General features: G+C 34.4%; 1 protein-coding gene across 44 annotated transcripts in view; it reads right to left on the bottom strand.

Annotated features, from left to right (window-relative positions):
• The window catches only part of LOC116769155 (protein tramtrack, beta isoform), a 102,067-nt gene that overhangs the window by 79,389 nt on the left and 2,620 nt on the right, over positions 1-20,058 (bottom strand). Inside the window, exons 5-6 of one of the 44 annotated variants that reach the window (XR_009753622.1) lie at positions 3,918-5,029; positions 3,158-3,294 (exon numbers count right to left, since the gene is read on the bottom strand). The exons of 33 other annotated variants lie outside the window; for them this stretch is intronic. Coding sequence is in view for 10 of the 11 variants with exons in the window: in XM_061527564.1 (XP_061383548.1) it covers positions 2,267-2,784 (518 nt within the window). In the remaining variant the exon portion in view is untranslated. Of the gene's footprint in view, positions 1-1,514; positions 2,785-3,157; positions 5,030-5,110; positions 5,602-5,827; positions 6,794-6,866; positions 7,156-10,399; positions 11,879-12,060; positions 12,988-13,100; positions 13,911-14,001; positions 14,287-14,350; positions 14,952-20,058 lie in introns of those variants that run through there. 10 more of the 44 variants (XM_061527564.1, XM_061527613.1, XM_061527667.1 and 7 more) reach the window with 10 other exon arrangements.

Raw genomic sequence — 20,058 nt, 5'->3', positions numbered from 1 at the left:
GAATGTTCTAGACTGTTACTTAAGCGGGATCTGATGCGCCGACTTGTGTATACTATGCGGCCTTATGATTTATGGTTGTGAGTATTTTCCACAACGACAACCTCCCCTTTGTACGTTCGTATGATCGCGGGACATTGGTACTTGTTCCTGGCACCGCAGTACCATAACATTTTCGGTTGGTTCCTGTAAGCGTTGTGCGGACGGAAATAGTATCCGTTCAAAACCATCTTGGGATAACCTCTCTCGTTATATATTATTTGTGCTGCAACATGCGTACAATGTTATATAGAAATAATAATGTATTATATGTCATACCAATGGAATACCTACCTTATTGACATATCAAGAAAAACGTTAATTATAAAAATATTTACGAAGCCACGGTTTATTCAAATCGGTAGAATCAACATTATATTGTTTATAATTTTCATTTAAACACGTATTGTGACGTATTCTCATACAAAAACTATGAATATATTATGAAATTATCATTTTTTGCATGAGAATCACTTAAATTTATATTTACGAACGAAACATTAATGTGATCACATTCTTAAAGTAATATACATACAAAAAAAAAACAGTTTAACTTACATTATAACAGATAATAAAAACTAGTTTAAGAAAGTTACAAAGAAAAGAAATATGTCGTAGTATGGGAATATTGTTTCTAGTTTAGTAATAATATAAAATGAACGATCACATGAACAAACTGTAGCTTTATCACATATTATATAAATACTGAAGTCACAGTTTTTAAAATACTCACAGACCATTAATATCATATAAAAATATTAGTAGACACAATAATCCTAACATTTTGTTGCACAAAGAAAAAAAAACTTGTACCAAATATTACGAACAAAGGATTCACATCTCGCTCCTTACAACGATCTTTAGTTAATCGAAGGGATTATATTCATTCCCACTACAAAAGAATTAATACACTGATGTAAAAAGAACTTATAACTATGGTATTAAAGTAAAAAATAGGCATACATTTACAAAACGGCGGGAAGTAAGTACTTTGATTGAGCAGATTTTTTGCTTATGGACACGTGTAAATTTATAAAATTACAAAACTGTAAGCTAAGTTAGAACGAGCTATTTCGGTGGGGTACATTCTAGATACTTGACATGATGGGCTCTAATTATATCAAACAATCCTAGCCGCTAAGCGATGTTAATGTCACCAATATAACTTGCAACTGATCATCTTAATAGTAAGGTCTCGTGTCAGATTGTATTGTTCTGATGCCTGCACCGATGTCTTAATTCAGAGAAAACCAAACGTTTACCACTAGTATGTATCCTGGCCGCACAACCCCTCGCACATATCCAGCGTCGCTTATTTCGATAACAGGAATCCAATTTGTACCAGTAACCACCCATCTTCAACAGCTGATCGTCGTAATGTTTGGTTGGAAGAGCTAAAGAGAGGCGATAGAAAACATTACATATAAGACAAACAATACGATAACGGCCAAAATGAGTGATAAATAAAAAAAAACGCCTTGGAATATAATATCATTTATGAATATAAACATATATCATATAAAAGTTCTATTATGTCTACAGTTAAATCTTACAAACCGCTATGCTTGTAAAGTTAATCAAAAATTGTGATCATGAGATTCTTGGTACGCAGTTTAACTACAGAAACCGGATGACTCGAAATACAAAATCACTATAACTAACCAACTAGTGTCTACAAGTAGATGGTATACTATAAAACTTCTACAGTATTTGATTTCAATTCAGACGTCCATCTGTATAAGAATCTATTATAAAAACTATCGCTTGTTACATCTCGTAAGCTCTACACTACACTAGTTTAAATACAAATCATTAATATTGGAGTATTCCATAACATTTCCTATCAGTCCTTCCGCATTCTACGCAGCGGTTAATAAATAGATTTTTTTTATATATAAAAAAAAGCATCAACAAGACGGCTACACTATTATTAAAGCTTAGACACTTTGTATACATAACTTCTAAATATTTTGGTAATAGAATATTGCACATCGCGTTATCTTAATATATGTATTCAATATAGTTTCCTTATGTATGACTACGTTAAAGTACATAGCCGCTAAGGCATTGGTCCGAGGCGACCGCGGGGCGACTAGATGTCTAACACTATAACTTCTATACAATCCAATTAAGCATTGTATATAGGCCACGATAACTGATGATACAAAAATAAAGAGACGAGAATACGTTGCTAACTGTGGCATAAATCTACTTAGGCAGTCTTTTAAGATTAGGTATTTCGTAAACAAATAGTAAGAACTATAGAAAAATACTTAACGAACAACAGAGAGATATTAAAATAACGATAGATTCGTGTGGAATCTAAATAGCGACTCTCCAAATCCGCATCATTGTCTTCTATCAAGAAGACCGCGGACAAGGAGGTCGCGCCAGGCCTAGAGGAGAAGTGCAGCGTGGGGTGCTGGAGGCAGAGGCTGAGCGGGGGCAGCGACCACTGTCCGGGGGCGCAGCTCTCCACTATCTTATACTTTCCCATCGGATCCACCTCGAACCTCCTAGACTCGTGTTTAGCTTGATTGTAGGTCGCGGGATGATTGTGCGCCCCCCGGAAATAAACCAGTCGCCCGTCTCTCAGACACAACGCTACTTGGCACCTCTCCGCCTTCTGGTACGACCTGGCGCATCTCCAGGTGACTCGGCGTGGGTGTGAACCACCGTCCTCGTAGAAAATGTGGCCATCAGCTACCAAGTGCAGGCCCCCTCGCGCTGAGCGTATATAAAACCAGCCTGGAACAAGTCACCATTTATACTATTTGATGTTAACACCGCCTCTGTATTTATCATTACAGTTAACATATAATATATTATAATTAATAAATACATATCTACCTCATGTTTCATTAACACAACACGCTCACACGTTACAAGCTTTTTCTAGCAAAGCACGCGTAACTGTTAGAAAAATCTAGAGGGCTTGAATCGAAATGTATTAAAGAATATCTAGATGGTTTATTAAGAATTAAATATTTGATTGATATCGAATTTATTCTTTTTTATTAAGAAAATGAACAAAAAAAAACCTTCAAAAGTTTTGCTAGACATAAGAATTTTTAAACTTTAAAATCCTAAACAGAGGTAACCCGTATCGCAATAAAACTCGTTTAATGACAGCAGTTCAATATAATATCGTTTCTTTGTACGTACGTATACACAGAGAGAACATTTCCCACTACCAGTATTCACTACACTCTGCGCTGGCGACACTCGCCGGCTAACATTATCCATAAACACTTTCCACTAAAATAATATAAAACATCTTATCACATACAAAATAATACTTCAAGAATAATACTCCAAAGGTTAACTTAAACATAGGTCGTATACGTAATGGTTGAACTAATACATCTTCGTATATCTGTTACATGGTTAACATTGTGCGGTATAAAATCTATTGTATCCAAAAATAAATCTTTGTGTAAGTACAGCCAAGGCTATAACGTCGAATATTTCATAAAAATATGGTATTTAAGTACTAACTAAAAGCAATAATATATAAAAAAAAATCTTAATAAAGGTAAAAAAAAAAAAAATAATAATAATAATAAAAAATCTCACTTGAAAAAAAAAAAAACAAAAAGCTTAATCTTAAACGTATACATTGAGTATTATAATTAAGTAATTTCAATAAATGCAGCTTCCTAACTTAACAAGTCGTTACATTAGCTTACTAACATCGTATACACGTCATGACTCGATATCAACAACCTTCCGACACAAATACTCCATCCGACAACACACCAAACAAAATACTGTCCGCTAACCAAAACCGAACGGGATACTTTCCAACAATCTATCTGTATTTACATTACGCGAATAAAATTGTAAAAAAATATGTAAAAGTAATATATAAAAATACTTACGTCATAAGAGAACTATCACTTTGTACAACGAACTACATCTAGGAGGGTCGCACGGAAGATCTAGACTGACGCAGGCAAGAAACATCTTCTAGCTTAACGCTCTCACTAAAAAATATTCTCTGTATAAATGTATTGTGATAAAGACTGTAAAAAAATACTGGCCTTCAATATTCTGTCGCTGATATAATTATTTCTTATTATGCAATCCAAATACTCTTAGGTAAATACTACATTTGAGATAGGACGTTTTTATAAACGTTGCCTTAGTACAGCCTTAAAAAATATTTTGCAAACAATGTTTCGTGTTCACTGTCCTATATAGACTATATAGAGTCCGAGCGCTGATTGTTCAGCACTTACCGATACAATAAAGATCAATTACAAACAATAGTACCGTTCAAGATAACAGTGATCGACTCGGAAACTATTTACGAAGACTCGGATCTATGTTAATATGTAATATCACTAGATTCGTATACTTTACACAGACCATGTCCATCAACCAGAGATTGTTCATGTCTGTAATCTCTTTGGAGATTCAATAGATAGCTGCAAACTAACGCTTGCATGAGCTCAACGAACAAAAAGAGTTTGATAACCGTCGGCACAAAGGCACAAACATTATTTGTAACATTCCATTCGAATAATTTTTTTCGAGCCAACTGATATAACGACATTCTACATCCGACAGACGACACCGAAAAAATAGCTCCATTGAGATCTCTGACTGTGCCAACACAATTTCACTGCCGACGGTCGCTATAATTTTGAACGTATAATCAAATGAGACTCGGGGTTTTTGAGATAGAGAGCGCTTTAAAACATGGGTCGGAGAGGAGTAGCACGAACACCGCAAGTGTGAGCGCTGTTCATTTGGACGACCCTCAATCCGAAGGTGTGTACGGCAGCGCGACAGCGCGGGTTCCTGGAACAACGCCACCAAACTTTCCCACTCGCAGCTCGACCGTTAAAGCAGAACCGGTGAGCGCCCACTTCAATAGCTGGTTTCCCTCGCTTGCTGAGGCAGTACCGGAACTGTCCAGGGAAGCAGGGGAAAGGGAATGGCAAGCCCAGAGTAGGCGGCGCATCTGCTGGTAAACCTGTGCCTGCAACTAAAACCCTTGAAGTTAGTACCTGTCGTGGGAAGAAAACTAATTATATAAACCTATTTTAGTGAGGGTATATGTAAATAAGAAACAAATTAATTACTTCAGTATCTTTATAAAATAAAATATTCAAGTATACGAGTATATTGGAAATAGTTTTATTTACAACACCTTTAACGTTTCCTTGTGAGTATTTTATACTTTCGCTTATCAAACACATGTTTATGACATATTTGTAAATTTTATTCTCAAAAACACTTTGGACGATGCGCTTTGTAATTAAAAACGACCAAAAAAGTCGCTCACAGACATTCATTTAGCCTATAGAAATATCAAGCATTTTTTTTCCTCAGCCGCCTTCTTCTTTCTCCTTCTGACTAGTTTTGTGCTGTGGTAGGAGTGCGAGTATCCAACCACCACCACACGATTATTCTGTGTTATGGCGTACGATTTGCACCCATGGTCGGACTTGATACATTTCCACATTCCCCTCCCGTAAATAATCCTTCCAATACGACGATATCTCTCGCCGCTCACCACTAAAACAGGGTTGCCATAACGGGAGACACTCCACTCAACTGAAATTAGAAAAAACTACCATTCCACTAGCCTCATCAGCCATCAGCCTTATGGACTTCAATGTGTTATTCTTATCAGTCGTAGTTCAAGGACGGTAAAAATAGTCATATGCATTAAATTTTAAACCAATCGTTGAGTGAGAATATTATTAAACATAACGCTTAAAAAGCACTAACAATTGATACACAAATTAAAAAAAAATACAAAACAAAAATCATAATACAATTATTGAAAAAATATTTTATTTCTTATAACACAAAAATACTGGTGGACTTAATACATAATTTTTTTGTGTAGATTATATATATTATAAAGAAGAATCACAAACTCCGATTGAAGTATCGTTCATAATATTGACGAGAATCACAAATCAAGGCCATTAACGCTAAGCGATAAAACTGTTCTCAGGATACAACCGCATGTACAGAACTACAAACCCAAATGTGACAATCCAATAATATACTTATGACACATTACAATATATTAATAGGCGATCGAGATTCGAGATCCGTATTTTGGTACGTAAATAATTTTCCTATATTCAATAGTAAAATGTCTTTCAATTTATTACTAAGAAAATATGTCATCGTAATTTTTAACACGTTCATATTATTTTCCTATTCAAACATTCAATGTGAGATCTTAACGGAATGCTACAGCTACTGTTAAAACAATGGAAAAATGTAGACACTAATTCATTTTGGTAAACGTGAACCCTCGTGTTCTACATAGCGATATTAATCTAAACACACTAAAAACGTAAAACTAATGATATTACACGAAATTAAATTAAAACACAGTATAGGGGAATGCGACGAACAAGAGAATATATCAGATCTTTCACAGCCGCAAAAGCCACACATTATAAATTGTCTCTTATAATAATAAGTTTATTGAGCCTTTGGACACTCTGCTAGGTACTTTTAAGAGGCGTATGCCATTCGTTGACTGGTTTTTCAGTAGTGGACGCGTCGAAATTGAACGGTGTGAAGTTTGGCTCGTGGTTATGACCTCCCTTGATGCGAATAAACCTACCGTTCATGGTGGTTTGGACCCTGCACAGGCAGCCTTTAGTGTCCTTGTCACGGCACGCCCAGTTCAATTTATCCCGATAATGATTGTTCACCCAGAACTTATTCGATTGGAATATCAACACCGATTTCCCAGCACGCGACGGCAAGAAGAACGCTTCTGAAAATTATAACAAAATTTAATAACGAATAAAGGAAAACTTAAGACGAGGAGCATAAAAAAAATAAGTATACTGACAACATTAAATATATTCACGTTTTATAATAATTATCATACAGAGAATTACATGATGGAAATTTTTTTGGTAGATTTGTTGTAAAGGCGAGTTTTTTGGTGATTATGTGTATTGTCATATGATACGACTTCTCCGTCTTTGTTGGTCCTGGCTTTAGCTTTACACCCAGCGTTCTTCCTCCGGGAACAAACCCAGTACGTGGGAGGAGACTCGTTGAACGAGTATCCATCCAGAACCAAATATTTCTTTCCCCTACCCGTCGGTATGTAAACTGCGGTTAATGACCCTTAAAGTAACCAATGGAATTAGTACCTAAAGGAGCTTTCTTTATTTAAAAAGAATATGATTATGATTGAAAGAATATGATTTATTCGTGGTTTACTTACTATATATATTACTAGTCTATGAAAGTTTTAAAGACATTTACTTAAATAACACATGACTTTTCAATCAACAATTTAAATGAGATATATCATCTTCATAGACACTCCTTAAAATAAAATTCCTAAATGTTTTGAACGCTTACGATAATATTAATAGGAAGCGAGTTATTTTTAGCTCAATGTATACGTATCATAGATTATTTATGGTTATGTTTATCATAGAAGAGTACGACATCGTTATCTATGGTATAAATATTGGCGCAACAGTTGGCGTGATGCGAACAACGCCAACGTGTCCTTCCATTCGGGAACTCTCTCTCCTTCTCAAACTCATATCCTCCTGTTATAATCTTCGCCTTCTGCTGTTTCCCACTGAACTTAAACAGGCCGATTTCCTCGCAATCAATTACTAATAAACAAATAATACATTTGAATACCAACTCTATTACAATATAAATAAGTATTGTAATAAAAGTGACAAATAAAATAACATTTAATATAAACATATTTAATATCGGATAAATCTTAATGAGTAATACTCTTAATAAAATCAACGTTTTAAAACTATATTAAAATTTAAATTTTATAAGTATTGTATAATGTAAAGCCAATTTACATATAAGGAATGTTCAGTACAAAATATATATATTTAATCAATAATAATTGACAACGATTCCGTTTTAAGGCACTGCTTATGTTACGTGACGTAAGAAAATACGATTTTTATAAGTACTTTATATAAAAAACAAAAAAAAAAGTGATACTCTCAGATTCATACAATGGTCCGATTATAATATCACAAGCCGACGTATAATGGACTTAGTTCTAACTAACTCAATGATCGTCTTAAACTAATATAAATTATAATACGTTAATACTATCATACTATACGTATGAAAGTATACATAGAACTTAGTTCAAACGGTTACACGCTAGGTATTACTCAAAGCACCAGAGTCTAATTAACAATATTAATGGAATGCCATAATTAACTCCTTTGCCCACAACCACAAACTAAATGTCTCAACATGATTTACATGTCATTATATAGCCGTGTCCAAATTCAATTGCGTAGGAGGACCGGGGGTGATCCGTCGTGACGTCACATCCATTATAAATAATAATACTCACATATCATAAACTAACTGCATAATAATATCTTGAAAATTATTATAACTCATCAGTTAGAGCCGACTAAATTCACCTTCAGTTTATGTTCGCCGTATCTTCACGTACACGTTCGGACATACGTCTTTACTGAGCTAATAATGATGAATCAAATAGTCTTTTTACGAATACTAAACTTCACATTTAAACCGAACACTTAAAACTAGCGTAACTTCAAAAGCCTTTAACTAATGCTTATAATATATAGAGCGTTGATGAAAAAGATATGAAAAATAACAAAAGAAATCCAAAAGGGAATGTATAGAGTAGTGTGCGCCATGAAATTGGAAGAATGTTTACATGGAAATGTATGAAAAATTATATAGGTGATGATATATCAGGACGTCGGAGCACGAGGCGGGTGGTTGTGCATGCCCTTGACGGCGACCACGTTGGTACCCAGCATGTGAATCCGGGCTTTGCAGTTAGTCTTCTTGGAGGTGCAGCGCCATATGACCTTATCCCTCAACTTGGACTCCTCGCAGAACGGGAACGTGTTCACCATCATGATCACCTTGCCACGACGTGACTTCAAATACTTGATGCCTGCGAGAAAACATTTTGTTTGAATTGTGTCACAGAAGCCGCATACACCACCACCTCTACTTACGGGCTGGCGGGTGAAAAAAAATAAAACCAGCGGTTATTTATAAGTACAATTTAATATTTCACAAAACATACCCCATACAAGAACCCAAAAAATCTTATTATAATATTGGTAAATACAAAATTACGCTATAAGTTTTGATGTATAAAACAGACGAGGAGGTAGGTGATTTAGTTGGTACAGAACGATGGTTTGGGCTTGAAGCCCGCACCGAGGCTACATCACGCTACTTATCCCGAGATTCACAATCAACAACAACGAGGAAAACGTACAGCTAATACAATTTACCGAATAGTTATCGAGTGTTTGAAAGACGATCATCTCCGAATAGAAACATGCAGTAGGTGCCAAAAATTTGATAAACATTTAAATTAATTGACGAATGTTGACGTAGAATTAAAGAAAAAAATTTTTTAAAACACTTCACGATTTGTTCGATGGATTGAATCACAATTTCGTTATCGCCACGGTCTCATTATAATATTATATTTGGCGTATATTATAACTCAGGTACAGAATAATGTGTCAAAATACCTTTAAATCTCATGCGATTTACTTAAACTTTCATTATTAAATGTAATCATAAAATTTTGAAGGTAATTACAAATAATGTGTTAGTTAGAACAACTTTCCAGACAAACTATGACATGATATATAATTAATCCTAAAAACATCTGATCAGCGTATAGCGCACGCTTACATAAAGACCCCGTAGTAAACTAAGTTATCTAAATAACAATTAAAATTAGTCAAAATTTGTACTTATGTCAGAGTCTTAGAGAGTATTAGGTACCGTTAAGCGCCTAATTATTGAAATAATAATTTGAATATCAACAAATTATTAAAAAAAAAAAAACAATCAATAAAATATATTAAGACAAGAGTCTCAAGCGAGACTGCTATACATACTACAGTCGTCAACAGCGAATGCCAAGTACAAGTTAAAACTATGTAAAGAGGTAGTTGAGTTACGATAAGAGGTAAGTAGGCCCGCCGGACCCTGCGCAGCGAACCGCCCCGGCGAGCCGCTCTAGTCTAGTCTAGCCTAACTTAGTCTAAACACCTTACTCGAGTAAAGCTTCTGAGTATTCATTCATGTATATAAAATTGTATAATTAAACTAATCTGTAAAACCCGTATAAAAAGTGAAGAGGTAGTTGATTGAGCTTAAGTACTTAAAATCAATCCTAAGGAGCAGAGCGACATCCACAGAAGTCTGTAGTCTGCGAGCCTCGACGAGTGCCGTGCAAAAGCAAGCGTTCACACTCGAAGGTAGGTACTTTGATATCGAACACCTCTGAAATATTACTGCCACTTCTTAAAGATAACGAGGCGGACGTCTAATTGTCTAAGTAGCAAAATGTGATACTTGTAAAAGTTAAATCTCTCAAAATTAAATTAATATTTTCTAAATAACAGTCGAGGGATCCTTTATTGCTTTTTTCGTAACAGAGTTCGCGTCTCAGTCACCATCGCGTCGTCGACGACCGGAGCCGTCAGACCATATCAACGCACCCGTTTCGATCGCAACTTCCCTACACCCGACCAACCGTGTTCGAACCTACCCCATGTGCTGATTACTTGCTCCATAGCCCGTACGGTCCACTTGCTACCCGTCTCTCATGGTGCTGCCCTGTTGGATCGAGCCGTCTTTGTAAATTAAACATTCCTATGGGCAGATATCCGGATAATAACCTTCTATTACAACCTGACATTAAGAGATGCTCATACCATCCATGGACCTTTAAACGGCCGGCGCCGACTGATATATGTCAGACGAGGCGGAATCCAAAACGCACTCTTCGATCGCTAAACCAATAATTTGTTTTCCGCCGGTCGTCCATAAGGAGACGTGCGCCAACGGTTTAAAGAGCCCTTCCAAAACATTCAGACAGTTCTTAATTACTTATTTAAACATCTTTAACTCTCTACTCGTTTCATAAATAACCCACACCTATACGAATAACATGTTACACCTCAAAGAGACCGCCTAACCTATGACATTACGACAGTGATCCTTCCATTGATGTTCCACGTTCCCATTCCATACAGCACAACATCAAATCATGAGGTTCACATACACAAAACCGACGATAGTTAAATCCAACAATGCCATCGCTATTACACGCCATCCTATCCCCATATAACCTACATAATATTAATAATAATAATAATATTAACTCTAAAACATAAATTACGCTATTATAAGAGTTCAAAAGGCTTCAAAAATATCAGCTGATCGATATTTTATCGTCATTCGACATTATTACAACACTATCAAACCGTGAAGCGCTCGATCGTAAGAGAGCGTTATTCCTGTTAATAGTTCACTGACTTATTATAATCGTATAAATTTTAATCTTCTTCATTACAAGGAGTGTCAACCAGGAGCGGTTTGGCCGCGGGGGTGTGTTGTGCGGATGGGGGGAGAGCGTTGGGGGATGGTTGCTGGCCGCTTCCCGTCGCAGCGGAGACAGCAGCTGAGGCGTTAGCCGTGGCCGTGGCGTGAGCGGTAGCAGCGTACAGAGCTAGAGCATGCTGAAGTTGGAGAAGCTGCTGGTGAGGATCTAAAGGAGCCGGGGCGCGATGACCGCTCTGATGCGGTGTGCGGACCACATAGCGACCGTCGGCGAAACGACGAACGTTGGGTGGTGCATGATTGTGAGCGTAACGCGAACGGACGATACGTTCGTAACCCTCAGGACCTTCGGTGTTCACGTCGGCCAGGCATCGTGATGTGAGCCGAGACGAACAGTACCACTGTTTTCGTCCGTGAGCCAGGTTGTTCTTCAGACGGAAGGTGTATCCGCGGTGCAACAACAGACGACCCTTTCCCGCTCGGATAAAACGCGCTGAAACAATAAACAGTGTCAGTAACGGCTCTGGTGACGACAATGTCTAATAAGAGCGATCCTAACGATATCAGTTGTATTAGGAGCGCTTTTATTAAAATTGTATTTCCTTATTATATGAAACGCAGTAACTAAGAATAAACTCTTTTAAGGTCATCGAAGGTTATCTTAAATAATGAAACTTCATATTCCTTTCGTTTAATTACATTAAAAATTTCCTTAATCTTCATACAGATACTTCGCATCGCTTAGTCGAGAGATATTTAATAAGTTACTTATACATTTGTCACTAGTCTTTGAAGTATATGAAATGAGCAAGAAGTTTTTGGCACGACTTAGAATTCGAGGTAACATAAAAAGGAAACATTTTTAATATAACAGTTTAAAAAACAATGGCACTACCTTCAACCTTTTTCATCATTACGTAACAACAGAGTTGTAGGAAGCACTATACATAACACGATTGTAAACTTACTTTATATGAGCAATGTCATTATATAAATCCATTAATATCACTATAATTATCAAACGTTTAATATTTGGCATCAAGAATGTTGTGATAAATGAGATCATAATTACTAACTAGATCGACTGTAACTAGCCTTCACTAAACACTATCGTCTACCATTATATACACTGACTAGTTTAAAATAATTTTTTGTTTTTCGACACTAGATACTTAATTTGAATAATTACACGAAAAAAATTTTCTATTTATAGTTTTCCGTCGAGGATACATTGAGCCATACAAAATGCGTATAATATAATAGCCTAGGAGTTTTCATAGATCTAGTATCTGGCGATCCAGGCGTTGGGGTCGAAGTTATCGAAATCTAGATGCGGCATCCTTGGAAGGAGTAGGGGCGTGGGTGGTGACGGTGCTGGCGGCGCCATCTTACTTCTCCTTCCACATCGACCTGAATGGTTGTGCTCACCGACCAGTTTGTGCAGTTTGCCCTTTTGTGTGTAAGCTTTACAGCCGCAACCCCCCATAGTACATCTCCATCTCACAATACCAGATCGCATCGTGTGCGCGGCGTAGAAACTCCTGCCTTTCACCCACAGCCGCGGCCTTCCGCCCGGACCGACACACAGACGTACAAATTCCTCTGAAATCATCATACATCTGTAGAATAAATTACATATAATTATTTCTACCAACAAAAATACCTTACCTACTTAATTATAATAAAACGGTTGTAGGCGATATAATAATATGTAATTACGATTATGATATTTATTTGTTGCCGATTGTATTACATTAAAAGTTCCATAATTCACATATTGTTGGTGTCGACTACAAAACAAAACAGACATCTTATATCAGTAGACACTACTCTTTAATGATACAAGCTCTTCCACATCTCACGTTCACACGATTGTCCGTATTATTGCTAATTTAATTAAATACATTTTTAAATAACATCATGTCTTAAATATATTACAACACGTGAACTACTCCGAGATCATTGCACAACACTACACAAGAGATCGATGACTAGACATTGACTAGATTTTAATTAAACATATTTTGTGCAAGTAAAAGATACTTACAGAATAAATTACACATATCTATAAACGATAACGGTATAATAGCAAAACGAATGAAACCTTCTTCATGCATAATAAAAGCAACGGATCAAAGAATCGCTGACCGTGGTTCATACTAACATTACATTGCATCATACGTGTAACAGAGAAACGGCGTCTTAACGAAATTGCGCTACAAGCTTATCGTACACTATATTATGATACTAATCATCTAGTACGGCTTTCGCCTGGGTTGCGATGGCCGCGTGTGTGAACGCCCTATAGTGGGCGGCCGGTGTTGGAGCCAGAGCTGGCGGCTCATGGGAATGAACGTTACTCAGAGCGAAGATCCTATCGTGTAGCGTGTGAGCGTACGCGCGGCATGTACGACGGGTACAACGCCACCGCACCTTGCTCTTCTCTGGGAACACTTTCTCCGCGTAAAACGAGAACCCGCCGAGACGCATGTGTCGCCGGCCGCGGTTCGATATCACGAATTCAACTGTTGAACATCGCACGTGTCATTATCCATTCATATAACACATATAACTACATTGTAATACAATAAATTCGGCTACAAATGAAACAGTATGAAGCTTAAATTCTTTATTTTTCTACGGTGATAATTTCTATGAGGCTTTCGATTCTCTTCAGCTCAGTCTGTTTGTTTGGTGGATGGTTGTGTTGCAGGTGGTGCGTCACCAACTGACCCTCTCTGGTGAGGGCGCGGGCGGTGCAGCCGAAGGAATTTCGGCTGCGACAGGTCCAGTACACACGGGAACCTCGACGTTTCCGCGCTACAAATCCGTAGCCACCGACCAGTAAACACGGAGCCCCGCGCTGAGTCACCGAATACCGCACTTCCCAACCGCTGGCACCTGTCGCGTTAAGCATCATAACAAAACCAAAACATTACATAGAAATGTTAGAAATAATACAACATTTTTATTATTAAATTACAATTTTATTATGGTATTCGATCACATTCCATATAAGAATACAAGGGTCATCAAGCAATACGGATGCATTCATTATATGAACCTGAACTACATCAGAGTCCGTTCCTACGATACAACCAAGTAACATTGTCAAATATTTACATAAACTAACTAGGTATTATTAATTATAACTAAGCAGAATTTATTCGCAATCGGCCATGATACATATCAAAATCAATACTATCAAATATACCTAGGCCTTGTAAGAACTTAAACACTCACACGTAAGACAAACAGACACACAGAAAAATAAAATAATTCTCATACTGAGGGGCAGGTGACGACTTCACCTAACTCGTACTTGCGCGCGATTTTCCTCATATGATCATTTGTATGATTATGAAACGGATTCGTTATTCTCAGTACGTTATTCTTAGACGTGATCCTCGCCCGGCACTGCTTGCTATACGACATACACCTCCAAAATGTCCGTCCGCTCCTCACACTGTCCGTCACAAATATATAAGGTTCGTAAATCAATTGCAGGTGACCGCTTTTGGTTTGTATGAAATGTAGATCTCCCTTCGTACCGCTGTTTATATTACCTACGAGAAAAATTATTTTAAATTAATATAAAGTCCGCGGGAACCACGCACGATACATATATATAGAAATGCTACAATAAAACAACTTAACATTTATATAATATTTAATATTCCATGTACAGTCCTGTTACATTCAGTTGTATTAAGATTAATATCTTTAAGATCAAATCTGGAAGGTTCCTTTGATGTTCATGTGCCACAAAATTAAACAATAAACAATACAAAAAAAAAAATCCTCCAAATTGAATACAAATCTTTTTTTTGTGAATATTCCCTTGGAATATTATTGTTTGTAGAACAAGTAGAAGATTCTCAGTAAAATGTAAAATATACAATGTATTATGACACTTGAAACATATGCTTATATTAAAGATACATACTAAATATGACACATATTCTGAAAGTTGGTGAATCATTGGCCTAACAACATTTCGACTATCACAGTGACACAAAACTCGACTTATAATATAGGTCATGTAGGCGGAGATACGCAAACGTAATGATATAAATAACATGATGCCACCTAACAGCAATTACTTCTCTTTACATATAAATAGAAACTATTTTATCAAACACGATCAAAATTAACAGCAAAGTTTGAAATTTAAGATATGTACAGTCTAATACGTAAAAGAAAAATTTCAATACAAAAATTTTCAACATCATTATTTCTGAATTTAATGAAACGTTTTAAAACTGTTTTTTACCTGTTGTCAATGAACAACCACATGATAATTCTGTAACAACATATCTTAAGTCTGTAATGCTATATATTTTTTCTATAAGATATTTAAATTCTATCAACAAGTTGTGAAACTTGCTCTAGATATAAATAACTGTCCGCTGTTATATTTAGAACTTCCAAATATACGAGGAAAAAGAATAGGAAATATAAGCAATTTAATGCTTGGTTAGAAGTTAACTTATCATTAATTTTATAAAATATTTCTGAACGTACAGAATCAGAGAATTTAAAAATACATATAAATATAATTCCACCTTAATTAGGTAGCAGGTTTACTCTGTAGCTTATGATTTATTTTTTTTACATAACTAATTCCTTTAATGCTACTAGCAACACCAAATACCAACATCTTGTAAGTTGTAAATTATTTAATGCTTTTATCTTGTAAAAACAAATTTAATAATACACAGACTTTCCGCTGTCCTGATTCGAAGAGTAATTAACTGTAAAGCTACATATCCCATCTGCAATCACATAAAGATTATCATAATAACTAAACAATACACAGAATAACCACATGTTCATACAACATTACATTTTTAAGCCACAAACATTTATTCAATAGCAATCTATTGTGTACTGTGCCTGGAATAAAACGGGGTTAAAAACTTAACCATGGAAAGTATTCAAATGAAATTTGGCAACCGAGAAAAGGTCAAGTTACTATAGATTAAAAACAAATAATATCTAAAATTAATTGATAGACAAAAAACTAATTTAAATCCAACCTTTATGTTTCACTAAATGAGCATATAATATTCACTATACAAGTTAATCAAATTGTTGTTATAAGTGGGGTCATCATTACTACATATTTTGTTATAAAAACAATATCAATATGTTTATAATGAGAGAAATGAGATTAAATTGATTATATGTAATTTACAGAGAGTGTAATATTTCTATTGGAGATTAATTTAGGAGATTTTTATTTATAATCTATGAGAAAGTCATATAATTTAGTACAAAAAAAAACTGGAAAAAAAATACATGTACATATATATATATGTTTTTTTTTATATGTACCAACCTGATAGATATTAGCAGATTTTCAATAAAGCACAATGAAAACTTTAAATTTCATTGACACTTAAATGTTGCAGCATTATAGTGATTTGATAATTAAGTATATTTAAAATAAAATTATAACTAAATAAAAAAAATAAGTTTGAACAAGGTTAACAAAAAAAAAATTACTGCTTGAATATTTAAACAAATAAGGAGAACTTGACCAAGAACAATAAATATTTCCTGTAAGCAAAAAGAAAAGATAAAATTATTGTACTAATTACTTTAAAATATTAATTGACTTTGCGGATAATGTACACGTTGATATATTCTGAAAGTGTACTCCGCAAATGTCTTATAACACAAGTAACAACAAACACAAAGTATTTTTAATCTCTGTTTCTAACCATTTTTATTGGATACAATTATAAAAACATACACATATGGCTCCTTAATGTCCTTCCTTGCTTCAAAACATGTTCATCGACCAAAAGTATTGATTGCATCCAAACTGCTTTTTCATTTAACAATATACCTTCACAGTTTTATACTGTTAGATATGCTGTTATAATCTTTATAGCTCAAACAACAGAATAAATTATCATATATAACAGTTCTTTGCTTAGAATGGGTTCCATGAGACACATGAAATAAAGACGACTTGCCTTCATCTGCTTCATTACAATTTGGGTGTCTTCAAGGCTAGAGTGAATATGTTGTTACCGAGATAGTGTTCGCTATATAATACTTTGTTACCACTTACAAGAGATGGTTTTACACACTAACGGTAACCAGTCTATATTAAAAAATATATATTGTATGCCTCTACTGAGACAAACAAGAATATATTAAAAGGCATCACGGATTTCAGGTCAATCAATGATAAACATATTTTATCAACAAACTCATTGTAAACCTTGAACTGTATATTTTAGCAGAAAATATAAATTGTTCATTTTCTATCACTTCATTTTACCTGAGAGTAGTTTCCAGATTTGATATTTTAGCTATTTAAGATATGCAAGGGAAATATTATCTATTTCAACTCTATAGCCTCAGAATATTTCACAGTTATACCATCAGTATGTTATATAATATATTTGAATTAGTTAAAGAGACTTGGGAGTTTTATGATTTTTAAGACCTAAACTGTATTATGTACATATGATATTATTTTAGAAAGAATTGCTGTCATTTAGCAATCCATATACACTCTTATAAGTTTAATCCTACAAAAAATAATACAAAAAACGATCATACAACTTATAGATCTAAAGTATTTGATTATATATTCTTGGTAATTAAATCAAAGTTGGTCATACATTAATACTGTTTTAAGATGATCCTGATGATTTATATTGTTTAACACGAAAGCCACATACAAAGACATTGTGACTTTTTAAACATCTTATAGGTTATGTTTACAAATGACGCGCGCAAAATATTAAGATACAATAAGATTGTAAATATCTATTAAAAACTCATATTATTTATCAACTGCTAGCAATTTTCAATGCAAACGAAAACAAAAGATACAAATTTTAACACTCCATAGAGAGTTGACAACCAGTAATCGCTTGGTGTCATGTAACTTTAACCACTAAATATAACATATTACTAACTAATAATTCAATCGTACATACCAAAATAAAATCCATAGAAAATTCTTTTTTTTATTAATCACACACTCAATAGAAAACACTATCAAATCACAAAATAATATAAAACATTTGACGTAAACACGTTTAAAGTAACAACGCACCTCATAACAAAAGAAACATATGCGTGGTTATTAATATATCACAATCAACACTTAATAAATCACTGCAATCCAGATTTTGATAGCCTAAACAAGCACTAGATTTTTACTATTTCTCAAAATAGTAAACAATCAGTAAGTGACACATTTGCGACCATAGATCTTACGGCGTTTAGACGGCAACCACAAATAACGGAATTATATTCCTTTACACGCATACTATAGTATTTTAATACTATTTAAATAATTATGAATGTCATGCAATTACAAATTCTATTGATTAAAAATTTACTCAGAAATTTGTGGATTTAAGTGCAATTACTTTATTTCCCAAATAGAGAGCTTTAGCTAAATAAAGTTTTGAACTAATAATTTAGACGGAAACATTTTGAGTATAAATTTGATACTTTTTATTTATTTGTATAAACATTCTTTAATTATTATCTGTAACAATAAATGTAAAATTATTCATCTATTGTAATTAAAACAGCTTATCCTAATAAATTAAAAAAGCAAAAATATTTATAACAAAACCTTTCTTTGGTAACAAAATCGTAAGTTCAATGCAATAACATTCCCAAATTAACCTTTCTATCGCCATCTATTATGTTCCTTAGGAGAACCTAAAATTATGTACCTCACATCAGTTATAATAGAGTTTATTCATCTATTGGTAAGACGAAAATTTTTTTATACATATTCATTAAGTTAAATTTAAAGACTACGAAGAAAATCAAAAACAACGTCATCTACAGACGAGTAGCTTACTTCTTTCATCTTTATCATAGTATACTTTCTAAAGATGCGTTAAATTTGTATTATTTTTAACATTTAGAAACTTCTTTCCACTAGAATATTAAAAGTTAATTTTGCTTTTCTTAGAGTCTTTAAAATAGGTATATAGAAATTAGTTTTTACACACTGTACAGCAATGCCATCTATCGAAATTATGATAATCGGCTGAGAAATTGTTTTTTTTTTCAGTAATTGTTATAATATACAAATTTCTTTTAAAGCATTAATGTTGTTTTACATTTTAAAATAATTAACTTTCATGTGTAGCTCTCATATTATGTAGTTGCGATAACTTTATGGGTTTATCTATTTTATAGTACGTTGTCAAATCTTTTACCACAGCTTCCTCAGTGTAGTAAAAGAATAAGAGGTCAAACCGTCTTACGTCAGAGGAATAGTGAGAAATATCTTTAAAACTACTCTGTCACATTGTCCTGTCGGTACAATAATTTATTTAGAAACTCCAGCGACTCAATTCAGAACTCATTACGATGCTTTTCACTAGTATGATGATTTGTATTCTTAAAACAGGTATTTTATGAATTACTATCTGACTACTCAGACTATTAATATGTGAACGAAACGACAGCCTAGTGTACAAAATTTATAACTTATTTGGTCCAGTTACGGACCAGATTAATATTAGTAAATGATAGAGTTCAACTATCGAACAGAATTGTATAATGAAGATTTCACGTGTCGATTCAACTATGTACGAGTGTAGGTACTAATGGGTCTATAAAATTTGCTGAAAGCACTACGTGGGTGCAAGGGTATAAATTAAAAACTCATTTCGGCGA

This window comes from Danaus plexippus, chromosome 5 (genome assembly GCF_018135715.1).
Source record: "Danaus plexippus chromosome 5, MEX_DaPlex, whole genome shotgun sequence".
Lineage (NCBI taxonomy): Eukaryota > Metazoa > Arthropoda > Insecta > Lepidoptera > Nymphalidae > Danaus > Danaus plexippus.
This window is presented reverse-complemented; position numbering and strand designations above follow the sequence as displayed.